The 14,683-nt window shown below is 53.3% G+C and overlaps 1 protein-coding gene across 3 annotated transcripts in view; it reads left to right on the plus strand.

The window, feature by feature from the left end:
- Window positions 1–14,683, plus strand: part of TOM1 (target of myb1 membrane trafficking protein) — a 50,531-nt gene that overhangs the window by 12,337 nt on the left and 23,511 nt on the right. For all 3 annotated transcript variants that reach the window (XM_004063375.5, XM_019018527.3, XM_055374515.1), the window contains exons 2-6: window positions 6,168–6,252; window positions 10,261–10,339; window positions 11,327–11,476; window positions 11,793–11,927; window positions 12,065–12,211. In XM_004063375.5, coding sequence (XP_004063423.2) covers window positions 6,168–6,252; window positions 10,261–10,339; window positions 11,327–11,476; window positions 11,793–11,927; window positions 12,065–12,211 — 596 coding nt within the window. The remainder of the gene's footprint in view (window positions 1–6,167; window positions 6,253–10,260; window positions 10,340–11,326; window positions 11,477–11,792; window positions 11,928–12,064; window positions 12,212–14,683) is intronic.

The raw sequence follows: 14,683 nt of genomic DNA on the forward strand, positions 1-14,683 counted from the left end.
GAGGCCGAGGCAGGTAGATCACGAGGTCAGGAGTTCAAGACCAGCCTGGTCAATATGGTGACACCCCATCTCTACTAAAAATACAAAATTAGTCGGGCATGGTGGCACACACCTGTAATCCCAGCTACTCGGGAGGCCGAGGCAGGAGAATCGCTTGAACCTGGGAGGTGGAGGTTGCAGTGAGCAGAGATTGCGCCACTGCACTCCAGCCTGGGCAATAGAGTGAGACTGAGTCTCAAAAAAAAAAAGAGAGAAGATGAGGAGAGTTCGGCTGAGCACGGTGGCTGACGCCTGTAATCCCAGCACTTTGGGAGGCCAAGGCAGGTGGATCACAAGGTCAGGAGTTCAAGACCAGCCTGGCCAAGGTGGTGAAACCTCATCTCTACTAAAAATACAAAAAAAAAAAAATTAGGCGGGCGCCTGTAATCCCAGCTACTCTAGGGGCTGAGGCAGAGAATTGCTTAAACCCAGGAGACGGAAGTTGCAGTGAGCCGAGATCGCACCACTGTACTCCAGCCTGGGCGACAGAACAAGACTCCGTCTCAAAAAAAAAAGACAAGGGGAGTTCAGGAGTTCAGCTGACTCATTCCTCCTCTTCATCAGCACACCTGGCACTGTCTCAGCACCTGGTCTTTCCTGCCATGGAAACGACCTTTTGGAATTGTCAGCTGTGGCCTCCCACTGGACTGTAAACCACCACTGGGGCAGGACCTTGCTGGATTTGCTCACTGACGTCTCCCTGTAGCCTGGACAAGTGTTGAGAATGTTTGAGAAGCACATAGCGTAGTGGTTATGAATATGGACTTGAGAACCAGACTTCTCTGGCTTTGAATCTGCTCTGCATCTCACAAACTGTGTGACTGCAGGCAAATTGCTGCCTTCTCCATGCCCCTGAGTTTATTCATCCTCTGTCTTAAAGGTTGTAGTGACTGAGGGTGTGATGTGCTTATTAGTCCCATGCCTGGTGCATGCTGAGTGCCAGATGAGCATGTGAACTGGATGAGCCTGACTGAATGAGGAATGGCATTGCAGACAGGAGCTCAGAGGCATGAGAGGACAAGCCACATAGAGGAAGGGGGTACAGCTGACTGTGGCTGACGCCAGCCCCTGGAGAGTTCAGGCTTTTGATCCTCAGGCAGTGAGGGTGATGGACAATGTTTAAACAGAGGAAGTTGTGCTTGGAGTTATGTTTGAGTAGAGCGTGGAGGTGACAGTGCAGGCCTGGGGAGGTGGCAGCTTGAGCCAGAGCTGTCTCAGTGATCATGAGACTGTTGGAATGTGCAAGGTGGGAGCAAGCGGGCTCCAGGCTGCTTCCCAGAAGGCTGGTGTGGAAAGGGGTGATACTGGCCGGACACAGTGGGCAGTGGCTCACACCTGTAATCCCAGCACTTTGGGAGGCCAAGGCGGGTGGATCACTTGAGGTCAGGAGTTCGAGACCAGCCTGACCAACATGGTGAAGCCCCATCTCTACTAAAAATACAAAACTTAGCCAGGTGTGTTGGCAGGTACCTGTAATCCCAGCTACTCGGGAGGCTGAGGCAGGAGAATTGCTTAAACCCGGGAGGCAGAGGTTGCAGTGAGCCAAGATCGTGCCACTGTACTCCAACCTGGGTGACAGAACGAGACTGTCTCAAAAAAAAAAGAAAGAAAGAAAGGGGTGATACCATACCATGGCCCCCATCTCTGATCGTGCCCGTGGTGTGGCGTGTCTTTGGTGACTACTCATTCTTTCTCTTGGCCCAAGTCATAGTCATTGTAGCTCGGTTACTCATTGCTAGCCTTTCCTGATGTCATACTGACATTGTCTGGCTGCAAGGTCACAACATCCTGTGAGGCAGGCAGTCTTATCCTGATTTTGCGGGTGCAAAAACAGAGACTCAGGGGCTGGATCTTTGCCCACGGTCTATGAGTTAGATCAGGCCAGACTCGTTCCACTCCATCCTATCTCCATGAAGGGCAGGTGGGTCTTGCCATCGTGCCAGGCAGATTATCTGGAGCCCTCCAGGGAGGTGGTATCTGCACCAGGCCCAACAGGGAGAGGACAGACTGCTGTAAGGACGCACAGGTGCCCAGTGATCCGAAGCCACAGGCTTGCCAGCCATAAACAACTGCAAAGCCGCCTGATGACAGGTGGAGGATTGCAGGGCCCGGCTCTGTCAGGAGCTGGAAGACAAGAGCACAGCTGCTACCCGGAGGCCCTTGAAGGTTACAGCTCCGAGGTCGGGGAATCAGTTGTCATTCTCTTGGTAACTGGCAACCACTGTCCGTGTTTTTATTCCCCCTTCTTAAAATAGCAAGCTGAATTACTTCTGTGGTGAAGAACAAAAACAAAGCAAATATTGCCAGGTTCCTGTGGGTTTAAAATTCTGCCCTGATGGAATATGCCTACCCTGTGGGCATCTGAAGGAAATCCACATGATTCTCTGCAATCCTGTTGTCCACACCTGGACCTGGAGGAACCTGGAGGAACCTAGAAGGGGTTGGCAAGTGATGGTCTGGGCAGATGTGTCCCACAGCCTCCCAACAGCTGTCTTGTACTGGAATTGCTCAGATCGGCCTTGTCCCAATTTTGTCTCCTCCTCCTCTTCCTCTCCCCTTTCTCCTTTAGGCCACATGTCCCCTCCCACCCCGCAGAAAACCTCCGTCTTCTGACTGGTTCTGCCCACTGCTGCCTGCTGCCACTCAGGGCTCAGGAGCTTGCCTGCACTGCTTGGGTCACATCAGACTCATGCACGGGGTGGGGGCGGGGGGGTCCTTCTGCACCCACCTGATTCCCGGGTATGGGATTTCTCTTATTTATCAATGTCCTCGCTTCCCTTTAAAAGCCACTTACTTGCCTTTCCAAAACAACCACAGCCTCTCCTGAAACACTGATGTTCCCTCCTCCAGGAGATGAGAGGTGCCCATCGTTTTCAGGGGGTACTGGGGACAGAAGAGGATCTGATGGTGGGGACCACTGAGAGGCCTGCCGGTGGAGCTCAGGGAGGAGAGGGCCGACTCCCGGTGTGGTCAGGAAGGGCACTTCTGGGAAAACAGAGTTCCCTGCCCCTGCTGAGAGATGCGGATGGCACAGAAGCCTCAGGCACCTGCGCCACAGCATCAGCGGCTGCCCCGCCCTTACGTCTGTGTGCCCTTTGCAAGATGGTGATCTCTCTGTGCTTCAGTTTCCTCATGAGATGAGGGCAATAATGCACACCTTACAGTGTGTTAAAATTAAATCTCATTCTTCATGTGAACAGCTAATGCTGCTTGATATTCTATGGCATATAACTTGGGAAGTTAAAATATTATTATTGTGGAAGGGCATGCAGGCCAGGTCGAAGACTAGGGAGACACGGAAGGATTTGGGCAGGAAGGACACTGTCATTTTCAGGTTTCAGAAAGTTCCTTCTGGGCAGTGTAGAGAATGGGTGGGAGGAGGGAGGCAGGAGGAGGGAAGAAGCTGAGGCGGTAGTCTAGCGGGAGGATGGTGGCCGGGCTGGGGCAGGGGCAGTGGCAGAGGGGATGGTGTGATGGACAGAGATTTGGGAGCTGACTTGGCAGGACTTCGTGGCCTTTAGGTCTGGGTAGGGAGGGAGATGACACTAATCCTCTGGCCTGTGTGACTGGGGCTTGCTGAGATGTGGCCTGTGGCAGAGGAGCAGGTTCTGTAGGTTAACACTGACTGACATGACTAACCCCCGCCCCAAAACCCTCCAAAGCAGGGCATGGCCCTCTGCTCAGAGGGACACTTGTTCAGCCCACTCTGTTCTTCCCAGGTGGCTCTGTAAGTGTGGAACCCCCAAGGGCAGGGGTGTGGTACAAAGAAGCCACACTCAGTAACCCTTCACAGGATGGACGACTCTGTCTTTCAGCCCTGTCAGAGGAGCTTTCCTCATCCCCTCCTCCAGGCCTGATCTAGGGGTAAAGCAACCGCCCTCTGCCTCAGCCGCCTGGCATGTGTCCTGGGCCACCCTGGCATCCGTCTGGCTCAGGACCTGAGGGTAGAACTGAAGTTGGGCCAATTGCAAAACCAAGGTCTCAGAGCCACAGTTTTAGTGTTGATTGAGCCAGCCTGGCTAGAAGAGGGCCCTGTCCAGTCCCACAGAAACTGCCCTCCTCTGTCCTCCAGCAGACTGGGTTTAGCATGCACTGTGGCTTCTTTTGGGCACCTTAAGGCGGGGACCATGCCCACCGAGTCCACCATGGTATCCCAGTGCCTGGAACCGGCCTGGCTTACAAATAGCTGTGTAGCAAGCGAGGAGTCACCCACCCTCCCCGAGCCGGGGCACAGCCGTGAGGAGAGAGCCTCCCTTGCAGGACAGTGTGACATCACGTGGAATAACAAGTTCTACATGCCTACTCTGGCACACACTCCTGACAGATAATAGACAGCCGGCAGCACTGTGCTCAAGTGCCCGGCCTGTCAGCCAGCAGGTGTGCCAAGGCCGGCAGGATGGCTGCAGCAGGCGGATGAGTGCTTTGCATGTGACACTTGCAGGGGAGGGAGCCTTGGGTAGTACCCTGTGTCAGAACAGGGTCTCACCCTTAAAAGGCTGAGCAAAGCCTGTCTTATCACACAGTCCTCCATGTAGTCACAATACATACCAGCCAGAGTGATGTGCATAATAGAACGTTACCTGCAAGAAACAGGGCACAACATTTCCTGTGTGCACGTGGTTGACGCGTGAAGATAGCATCTAGGAAGGCGCAGAGAACAAAAAACAGGCCATGCGGCACCTCTCTTTCCTAAAGACCGTTTACAAAGGTGCTGGCATTGCGAGTTCCTGCGTTCATCATTCATGTAATACCAATTAGTGCCTCCCACACTACAGTTCACAAAAGACTGCCAAGCCCGGTGCTTGCTACCGTGCAGACCTGCAGCCAGTGGTCCCGGCCATGGCCCTGACAGGCTTCCAGAACTCTGCAGCCGACTCCCGGCCTGGAAATCTTACCCTAGGAACTGCCACAAAGTGAAAATTTCGTGGAACTGAATAGAGGTGGTGGTGGTTGTATTTAGCATTACAAGTGTACCAAATGCCACTGAATTATACATGGTAAAATGGTTAGTTTTATTTTATGTGACTTTCGCCTCAACTTTTTTTAAAAAGAACCACCACCACTTGCTGAGTGTTTATTTTGGGCCCGTACCGTGCTGATACCTTGCCGTGCTGATACCTTACTGTGCTGATACCTTGCATGAATCATCACCTCTCTTTGGGGTAGTTCTGCCAGGTGGCTCGGCATCGGTCCCTTCTGTGGGTGCCTCAGAAGGGTACAGGAGGGCCAGGTGACCTGTAAGTAATGGAGCATTTGCTTCCTAGGTAAAGACGGTCTCTGTAAGATTCTAGAGGAACCTGGTTACAGGAGATGCCTCTAGGAAGAGGGGGCTGGGGCAGGGGACAGAGATAGATTTACCTAGCTCCATTGTATACCACTTGAGAACTTTTAGATTTTGTATCCTGTGAATGGTTACCAACTCAAAAGATAATTCTTTTTTGCTTGTTTGTTTGTTTGTTTTGGAGATGGAGTTTCACTCTCGTTGTCCAGGCTGGAGTGTGATGGCTCAATCTCATTGCAACCTCCGCCTCCTGGGTTCAAACGATTCTCCTGCCTCAGCCTCCCAAGCAGCCAGGATTACAGGCATGTGCCACCATGCCCAGCTACTTTTTTGTAGTTAGTAAAGACGGGGCTTCACCATGTTGGTCAGGCTGGTCTCAACTCCTGACCTCAGGTGATCCACCCACCTCAGCCTCCCAAAGTGCTGGGATTACAGGCGTGAGCCACCGCGCCCCGCTCAAAAGATAATTCTAAAGTCAAGGGAGAACATCTTATCTACAGAAATGAAGCAAAGCACTGTCTCCATATTGTCATGTTAGGAATAAGCACACGGAGGCCCACCTAGAGTCCCCTCTGGCGCATTCCTTTGGTGCACTCAGAGTCATGGTTTCCTCATCCATTGAAGGGCAGAGGTACTCCCGGCCTCAGTGGCTACAAGAATCTAGTGACGATGGGACAATGTGTATAGAGCAGTCTCACACAGGGCCAGGCCCTGTGCCCAGGAAGCGTCTGTCATCTTCCTCCTCCCCATCTCATCCGGCCATGCGCCCCCCTCCCCTCCCACCCACGGTTTGAGTTTACCCATTCAGGACCCCCTCATGACTTTATGACTCATGGTTTCTTCTCAGAGAAAGCCACAGATGGCTCCCTGCAGAGCGAGGACTGGGCCCTCAACATGGAGATCTGCGACATCATCAACGAGACGGAGGAAGGGTAAGGGCCCCCCAAGGAGAGGTTGTGGGGCACAGGCAGAGACGGCCATCCCACCACGCAGCACACTCCTGCACCCTTCCAGGGAGCCCCTGCCCCAGCCCCATTTCTGCCATAGCCACCAAGTCTGACCCAACCCGCTTGGCTGCAGAGGCCATCTGAGCCCCTAGTACCTGAGCCCCATCCAAGGTAGGAATTCACAGCTGGCCCCTGGGGGCTGCCACCCCACCCCGCCTCTCTTAGTGGCAGCCCAGATTCCACACAGATCTGGAAGCCCAGCCTTGTGTGCAGCGTCTCCCTAGGATGAGGCAAGCTGGAGACTCTTAATCAGAAGTTGACCCCAAGTGCCATCTGCATTCTGCAGGCGGGAGTGTGTACTAGAGAGACTCCGGCTTTTCTGTGAGCAAAAACAGACTTCCATTTCCTTAAGATTTGAAACCAGCCTGGAGGGTAAGGGAGATCACAAGGATGGCAGGCAAAGTGAAGCTGAACCATGATCCCGAACAGCACTGGCGTTTGCCGGGCGTTTCTGGTGTTGGGGTCACGGTATCGTCTTGCTCAGTGCCAAGGAGCTCTGCCAAGGCACGTGGTGTGGGGGAGGGATTGGGGTCTTGGCCTCCAATGTCTGACTCGTTGTCACTGACCAGCCGTGTGACCTTCAGAAGTCACTTTACCTCTCTAGGTCTTTGTCCTCGAAGGTGCTCTGTTAGATCCTTCCAGCAATAAGCCCGAGTCCCTGGAGGGAGCAGAAAGGGGATGCGAGGGTCCCTGTCCTCTCAGGAAAACCCAGCGAAGGCTGGGGAGAGGTTTGGGAGCCGTGGGCAGCAGGAAGTGCTGCCAGATGAGGCCTCCATCCTGAGAAATCAGTGTGGACCCTCCTTTCCCTCTCCAGTTCTCACTGGGATCATCCAGCTCTCCCGCAGCCAGTGCAGGGTTCCTCTCAGCCCGGGAGGGCTTTGCGTGGAGAGGCGCAGGCTGGATGCAGGTGGAGGGCAGGGAGTGCCCAGCTCAGCTGGAGGGAGGCTGTGGGCATCTGAGTCACACAGTCAAGGCTCAGTCAGGAGAGGGCAGTGGCTGCCAGGAACCTGCCGGTGTCTTCCTCAGCCCTGCTCCCTGATCTTGCCAAGGACTCATGAGAGTGAGGGTGAGGGAAGGAGTGGTGGGCAGAGGTCAGAAGAAAGAAAGCAGGAGGCAGAAAACCTCACCAAGCCTCTAGATAGGCCTGGGAGCTTCATGGATGTCACAGCTGCAAGTCACTGCAGTATCCTTGGGGACAGCAAGCCCCCATGTCCCTTATAAACATGGGAGGAACAGGCTCAGCATCGGTCAGGTGCATTGCTATTTATTTGAGCACTTTGTGTGTTCCAGGCAACGCAGGAGGCACTAGGGACCCAGCAGTGATCAAAGGCAGGCGTGACCCTTGACCTCACCAAGCATGGCACCTAAACTTAGCCTCATTGCTAAAGTGTCTCCCCCACTGGGTTGTGGCCTCCTTGTCATACACTTTGTGCTCCCAGCAGAGTACTGGACATTATGGGCCCACAGCAGTGGCAAGGCCAGAACTTCCGATTCCCAGTGCTTCCCTCTAGGGAGGGAAGGCGTCCAACAAGGACGCTGTCCCTGCACTCTAGGAGGCTTCTTCTCTCCCAGGGTGGGCCCCCAGGTCAGTGGCGCATGGCGGAACATGCCAGGGAATGATTCTGATTCCCTTGTCTCTAGGCCACCCTAGAAGAGGTGGAAAGAAGTTGCTATAAAGCGCTGAAGTAGCCCGTGGGTCAGTGGCCAGGCCAAGACCAGGAGCCAGGGACGGGCGAGGGGCTGCCCAGGGAGGCAAGGGTTGGAAACTGCTCTCAGGCTTCTGGGCCAGGACCCCCCTTGGTGGGCCACCATCCCTTTCCCCACCGTGTCCCTTCCAGCGCAGGCCTGACCACCTCCATAGCTCTAGCCCCCAGGCAGGCTCCGTCCCTAGGAAGCCTTGCCTCTGCCTTCACTCCTGCTGAGAACCAGTGCCAGGGTTCCAGGCTCTCCTGCCTTAGTCCTGGATGGGGCCAGCACTGACAGCCAGGCAGACAGCCGGATGGGCCCCAGTGGCCACTGGCCAGGCTGAGAAATGTTACTTGTGCTTCAGTAGTGTGATGGGCTCTAGGAAGGGAAGCTGTCCAAAGAGAACACCATCCCTGCCCTCTAGCAGGCTTCTTCTCTACCCAGGGTGGGCCCCCAGTTCAGTGTGGCATGACAGAACAGGCCAGGGAGACTGGAGGACCTGGGAAAGTGTCGTGGAAGGGGTGGATTTTAGCTGAGGCTTCACCTCATGGATGTGGAGGTCAGGAGCCTTCAGGGTGCAAGTGGGGGCCCTGCACAAAGGCTTTTAGACAAGAGCAGTCAGGGCAGCACTGAGTATACCTGTATAGGGCCGAGGGTGGAGGGTGGTGGGAATCACAGAGGGCACAGGGAGAGCAGGCTGGCACCCCAGCTTCCAGGGGCCTCCCAACACCGTGACCCCTAGGCTTCTTCAGCCCTCCCCGACCTCCCCCACACTCAGTGTGGCCTCCTCTTAGTTCCTCCAAGGCATCAAGCTCCTCTGCACCCAAGACCTTGGTCCAGGCTCTGACCTTGACCCAAACTGCTCTGCCCCCACTGCCCCCGGCTGGTCCTTCCCATCTTTCAAGGCCCAACTACAAGACCACCCCCTTGGAGGTCTTTTCTGACCACCCCCATCCTCACTTCTGCTCTTTTTCCAGGACCTGCTTATTCCTTGCTCTTCTTTGGATCTCCCCACAAGGTGGGGAGGAGGCAGGGCCATATGGTCTTGTTTGCCACTGTATCCCCAGCACCTAGCATGGTGCCACGCACATACTGGGGGCTTAATAAGAGTTGAATGGGCCAGACATGGTGGCTCACACTGGTAGTCTCAGCGTTTTGGGAGGCTGAGGCAGGAGGATCACTTGAGCCCAGGAGTTCTGGGCTGCAGTGAGCTGTGATTGCACCACTGCACTCCAGCCTGGGCGACAGAGTGAGACTCTGTCTCAGAAGGAAAAAAAAAAAAAGACTTGAATGGAAGGGTAAATGGACAGATAGAGCAGCTGGCCAGGACGGGGCATCAGAACACTATGCTAGCTGGGCTCAGGGACTCATGCCTGTAATCACAACATATTGGGAGGCCAAGGTGGGAGAATCATTTGAGCCCAGGAGTTTGAGACCAGCCTGGGCAACATAGCAAGACCCCATCTCTATTTTTGTAATGAAAAGACTATGCCTCCAGGTTATTTGTTCTTAAACTTGAGCATGCATAAGAAACCCCTGGGGAGCATGAGAAGCATTCAGATTCAGGGGCCCCACTCCCTGAGAATTTGGTTCAGGTGGTCCAGGGTGGGGACCTAGGGTTCTGCTTTTTTTTTTTTTGAATGTCCTTTGTGTTTTTGAGACAGGGTCTCACTCTGTCGCCCAGGCTGGAGTACAGTGGCGCAATCTCGGCTCTCACTCTGTTGCCCGGGCTGGAGTACAGTGGCGTAATCTCAGCTCACTGCAACCTCTGCCTCCTGGGTTCAAGCGATTCTCCCGCCTCAGCCTCCCAAGTAGCTGGGATTACAGGGTCATACCACCACGCCCGGCAAATTTTTGTATTTTTAGTAGAGACAGGGTTTCACCATGTTGGCCAGGCTGATCTTGAACTCCTGGCCTCAAGTGATCCACCTGCCTCAGCCTCCCAAAGTCCTGGGATTACAGGCATGAGCCACCGCGCCCGGCCAGGTTCTGCACTTTTAACAAAACACTCTCACCTTTTCTCAAAGTGACTCTGCTGCTGGAGGTCCAGGGGCCACAGGTTGTGAGTCCCTGCTAAGCAATGGGCTAGGAAGATTCTGATGTGATCAGAACCTGGCTGGATACACAAAACAGGTGGGGCACAGGGAGGATGGGCCAATAAGAACTGTTCCAACTCTCCAGGGCCTCTGGTGTTGGGTAAGGGGGCTCTATTCCTAAGCCCACCCTTTTTCTTGTCCTCCTTCTTAGTCCCAAAGATGCCCTCCGAGCAGTAAAGAAGAGAATCGTGGGGAATAAGAACTTCCACGAGGTGATGCTGGCTCTCACAGTGAGTGCCCCATCTGTCTGTCCTGTGGCAGGACTACGGTCCACTGAAAGTCACCTCCCTTCAGACCCAGCAGGACTCCCAGCCTCCTCTGAGCTCCTCATTTGAGAGCTGGAAAGGTCTGTAGGCAACGCACTGTCCTGTCTACACTGCAGGCGGATGCAGAATGGCAAGAGGCCATTTGGAAAGGTTCTCCCCAATCCCCCAGCATGGGAACAGACGCTTACATCACTCCAGAACCACTGGCAGGGAGAGCCTGGGCCAAAGGACCTGCGAGTGACATTGAAGCTCAGTAAACCCAGGCCTCCATGGGGGCAGGGAGGCTGGCTGACTGAGTTGGGTGCTGCCGGGCACTTTGGTGCTCTAGCAGATGAATGTAAAATAAATACCAGTGGCTAAGAACAGTCTTGCCCACACCACTGAACCAGCCCAGATCTCAGGGCGGCCAGACACGCGTGGGCCTCCTAGCCGTCAGCATGGGTTTGGCTGGGGAAGATATAAATGCTGTCCCACCCTCCTCCACAAGCAGCATTTATATCCAGGTGAATTGGCTTAAGCAAAAAGCAAAGGCAATTCCTGCAGTGGGAAGTGGAGAGTGGGGAGGGAAGTTCAGTGCCTTTTCCTTGGGCCACAGGCTCACCAGTCGATTGACATCTCAGATGCTCCTTGATTTCCTCTTGGAGAGCCCCTTCTCTCTAGACCATGTTTGGCTCAGAGAGAGCATTGGGATTCTGCGTGCACTGACGCCAGTCAGGGAAGGAAGTCCAGCCCACACACCACACCTCTGCCCACCCTAGGCCATGCCCCCCAGTAAACAAGTCCCCCAGTCCTGGCATTGTCCCAGTCCTCCACATTCAAGGGTCTCACTCCAGGAAGTCCCATCTCCTCTCCCGGGCCTCCTCTCTGGGACACAGGAGGAGCCACGAGGGTGGGGGTTCTGAGCACCGCCTCTCTGACCAAGGTGCTCGACGGCACCTCTCGGCCCTCCAGGTCTTAGAAACCTGTGTCAAGAACTGCGGGCACCGCTTCCACGTGCTGGTGGCCAGCCAGGACTTCGTGGAGAGTGTGCTGGTGAGGACCATCCTGCCCAAGAACAACCCACCCACCATCGTGCATGACAAAGTGCTCAACCTCATCCAGGTGAGTGCCAGGACAGGGCAGGGCAGGGCCAGGAAGAGCTGTCAGTGCAGGAGCTTCCTGCCCAGTGGAGAGTCGAGGCCATCGTGTTTGTCCCAGGCTCCACTTCTCATTTCGGGGCGTCTCGGTTGTCTGCTGGTGGGATGTTCTGTGGGGAGGGAGGCTTGCCAACTGCGTGCTTTGCTGTGGAGTGGGCAGGGCAGATGTAGTTAAAAAAAAAAAAAGCAGGGAAAGAATGTCTGTTCTCTGTCTGAGTGCCAGGTGGGCAGGCTCACAGGTGAGCTGTGGTTACCGGCTGTGTCCCCTTGTCCCCTCTCAGTCCTGGGCTGACGCGTTCCGCAGCTCGCCCGATCTGACAGGTGTGGTCACCATCTATGAGGACCTGCGGAGGAAAGGCCTGGAGTTCCCCATGACTGACCTGGACATGCTGTCACCCATCCACACACCCCAGAGGGTGAGAGAATTGCCGTACCGGGAACCAAGGGAAGGGAGGCAGGACTCATCCCCAGAGACATCACCAGGCTGGCCCCTGACTTCCTGGGCTCTTGACGTTCCCAGGAGCCCTCACTGATCCTGTTTTCCTCCCACTAGACCGTGTTCAACTCAGAGACACAATCAGGACAGGATTCTGTGGGCACTGACTCCAGCCAGCAAGAGGACTCTGGCCAGCACGCTGCCCCTCTGCCCGCCCCGCCCATACTCTCTGGTGACACGCCCATAGCGCCAACCCCGGAGCAGGTAAACGAGCCTGGGGTCAGAACCGTCAGGTCCAGGCAGGTGGGCCACACACGTCAGGGAGGGCCGCCTGTCAGAATTTACCATCCACGGAGCCTCCACTTCTTCCTCACAGCAGCCCACAGGGTATGTGTGATTCTTCCTGTTTGAGCGATGAGGCTCAGAGAGGTCCATTCACTTGCCCAGAGCACACAGTCATCAGAGACAGTTGGGATCCAAGCTCACGTCTGTCTGACTCCTGGCAGGCACTGCCCTGTACCTTGGCCATTTTCCAACCTGTGTTTTCTGCGGGGCCCTCCAACAGCACTATGGAGAGGTGTCCTGTAGGCGGCCCCTTCAGGCCAGCTCCACCTGTGTGGTTTCTTACACACTCACAGCTTTCATTTGAGCTGGGCATGGTCACGTGCGTCTGTGATCTCAGCTTCTCAAAGGTTCAGGCAGGAGGATGGCTTGAGCCCAGGAGTTTGAGACCAGGCTGGGCAACATAGAGAGACCTGTTTCAAAAAAAAAGGCTTCATTTGAAGAGAGGTTCTGCCTGAAAAGTTTTCAAACATCTGTGCAAAAAATAAAAAACATATGTACATTGTACCATGCTGCTTCCCATGAAGTCTCAAGAAGGTCTGAAGCTTTTTTGTTTGTTTTGAAACAGTCTTGCTCTGTCACCCAGGCTGGAGTGCAGTGGCACCATCTGGGCTCACTGCAACCTCTGCCTCCCAGGTTCAAGCAATTCTCCTGCCTCAGCCTCCTGAGTAGCTGGGACTACAGGCATGAGCCACCATGCCCAGCTAATTTTTTGTATTTTTAGTAGAGATGGAGTTTCATCATGTTGGCCAGGCTAGTCTCGAACTCCTGAGCTCAAGTGATCTACTCGTCTTGGCCTCCTAAAGTGCTGGGATTACAGGCATGAACCACCGCACCCAGCCAAGAAGGTTTGAGGCTTAGTATGAGATTCTAGGGGACAGGTTTTCCCAGCCCTCTGACTAGCTTTGAAGGATTACCCACCTCAGAGCAGGTGGCACCCTGGGCATGTCACTTCCTTCCTCCTCATGGCCCACTGGGCCATGAGCTGTTTGTGGAGTGCCACGGCTGCTGTATCTGCTGAGTGACTTCTACAGCCATGACCAGCTCGTAGAGCTGGGGGCTTGTCATTCTAGACTTTTGGCTGCTGGGGTGGGGGCAGAGGCCTGCACACTGTGGAGACACCCACGTTAGAGGTGTTGTACACACATCAGGCCCATCACATCCGCGGAGCGTAAAGGTGGAGCTGCTGAGTGTGCTGGTGAGTTAGACACGGATGTGTGATGGAAAGAAAAGTGAAGCTTAACTTTCCCAATAAGCGTCCCCACTGCCCACTTTTTGTATCACTTGAACTCATTCTCACCCTAACCTATTTGAAGAGAAACTTCCATGTTTTGTTTTCTCATAGCAAGTTATGAAATCACCCCCCAGAGTTACAGATATTACTAGAAAATTTTGCCAACTGGACAAAATTATTAACACACTGCCCGTTTGCCCCAAGAATGCTCTTGTCTCTAATCCTGATGTAACATCATATACATTTCTGTTACGTTAGGATTGGAGACAAGTTCTGTTTAGAAATAACTCCAAGAACAGTTTTTATGTTTTGTTTTCATGTTGAAAATCAGTCAGGTTTACTTCAGCCTCAAAGAGCATATTTATGTAAAATTAAATGAGTGCTGACAGTGAGCTGCACTTTTTTTTTCTGAATGGGTTAAAGGTGTGTAAAAAATTGTAAAACCACCTTGTGATTGTCTAACTCAGTTACGATTTTAACCAATTGCCTGAAGTCTAGCATCTGTGTGGATTAAGACGCTAATTACTTCCAATGCAAGAAGGTGCTTGCTAAACAAAACTAATCTTTGTTTAATTCAAGAGTCCCCTTTTGTCTCTTGGGACATGTTAAGACATCAGGTGTGCAGTGATGTTACTCCCAGACTCCTTTGTAATTAAGTCCCATCTGATTTGGATACATGGGGTTTGTGATCAGTAGTTTTTCCACTCACTCATACCAAGACTGTTCATTAAGTAAGCCAAATAGATCAAACATTTTGCAGGTTTTGGAAGGTGTCAGTGAACCATAGTGGATATACTACTAGTCTCTACACTCCATTTCTTCATCTATAAAAGCAGGGATATTGATGTCTACCTATGGTAAAAAATTAAGTTAGCAATATATGTTCAATGCTTGGCACTTATTAGGTAGTCTATAAATGGTAGCTGCTGTCACAATCATGAATGTATATAGTGACACTCTGAAATCAACTATAACTCAGCCACATGATTTAGAATGTACCAGCATTTCTCAAAACATAAAAAGGTTCTTCAGTCAAATAAATCTTAGAAGCTTTCAGACTGATCTTTTCCCAGGCATTCCCAGTGTGCATGAGGGCACTAAACACCCTACAAGGTCTCACAGCATAAGATCCTTATACCAATGGCCTTTCACAAGCTAAC

The sequence above is a fragment of the Gorilla gorilla genome, chromosome 23 (genome assembly GCF_029281585.2).
Source record: "Gorilla gorilla gorilla isolate KB3781 chromosome 23, NHGRI_mGorGor1-v2.1_pri, whole genome shotgun sequence".
Classification (NCBI taxonomy): domain Eukaryota; kingdom Metazoa; phylum Chordata; class Mammalia; order Primates; family Hominidae; genus Gorilla; species Gorilla gorilla.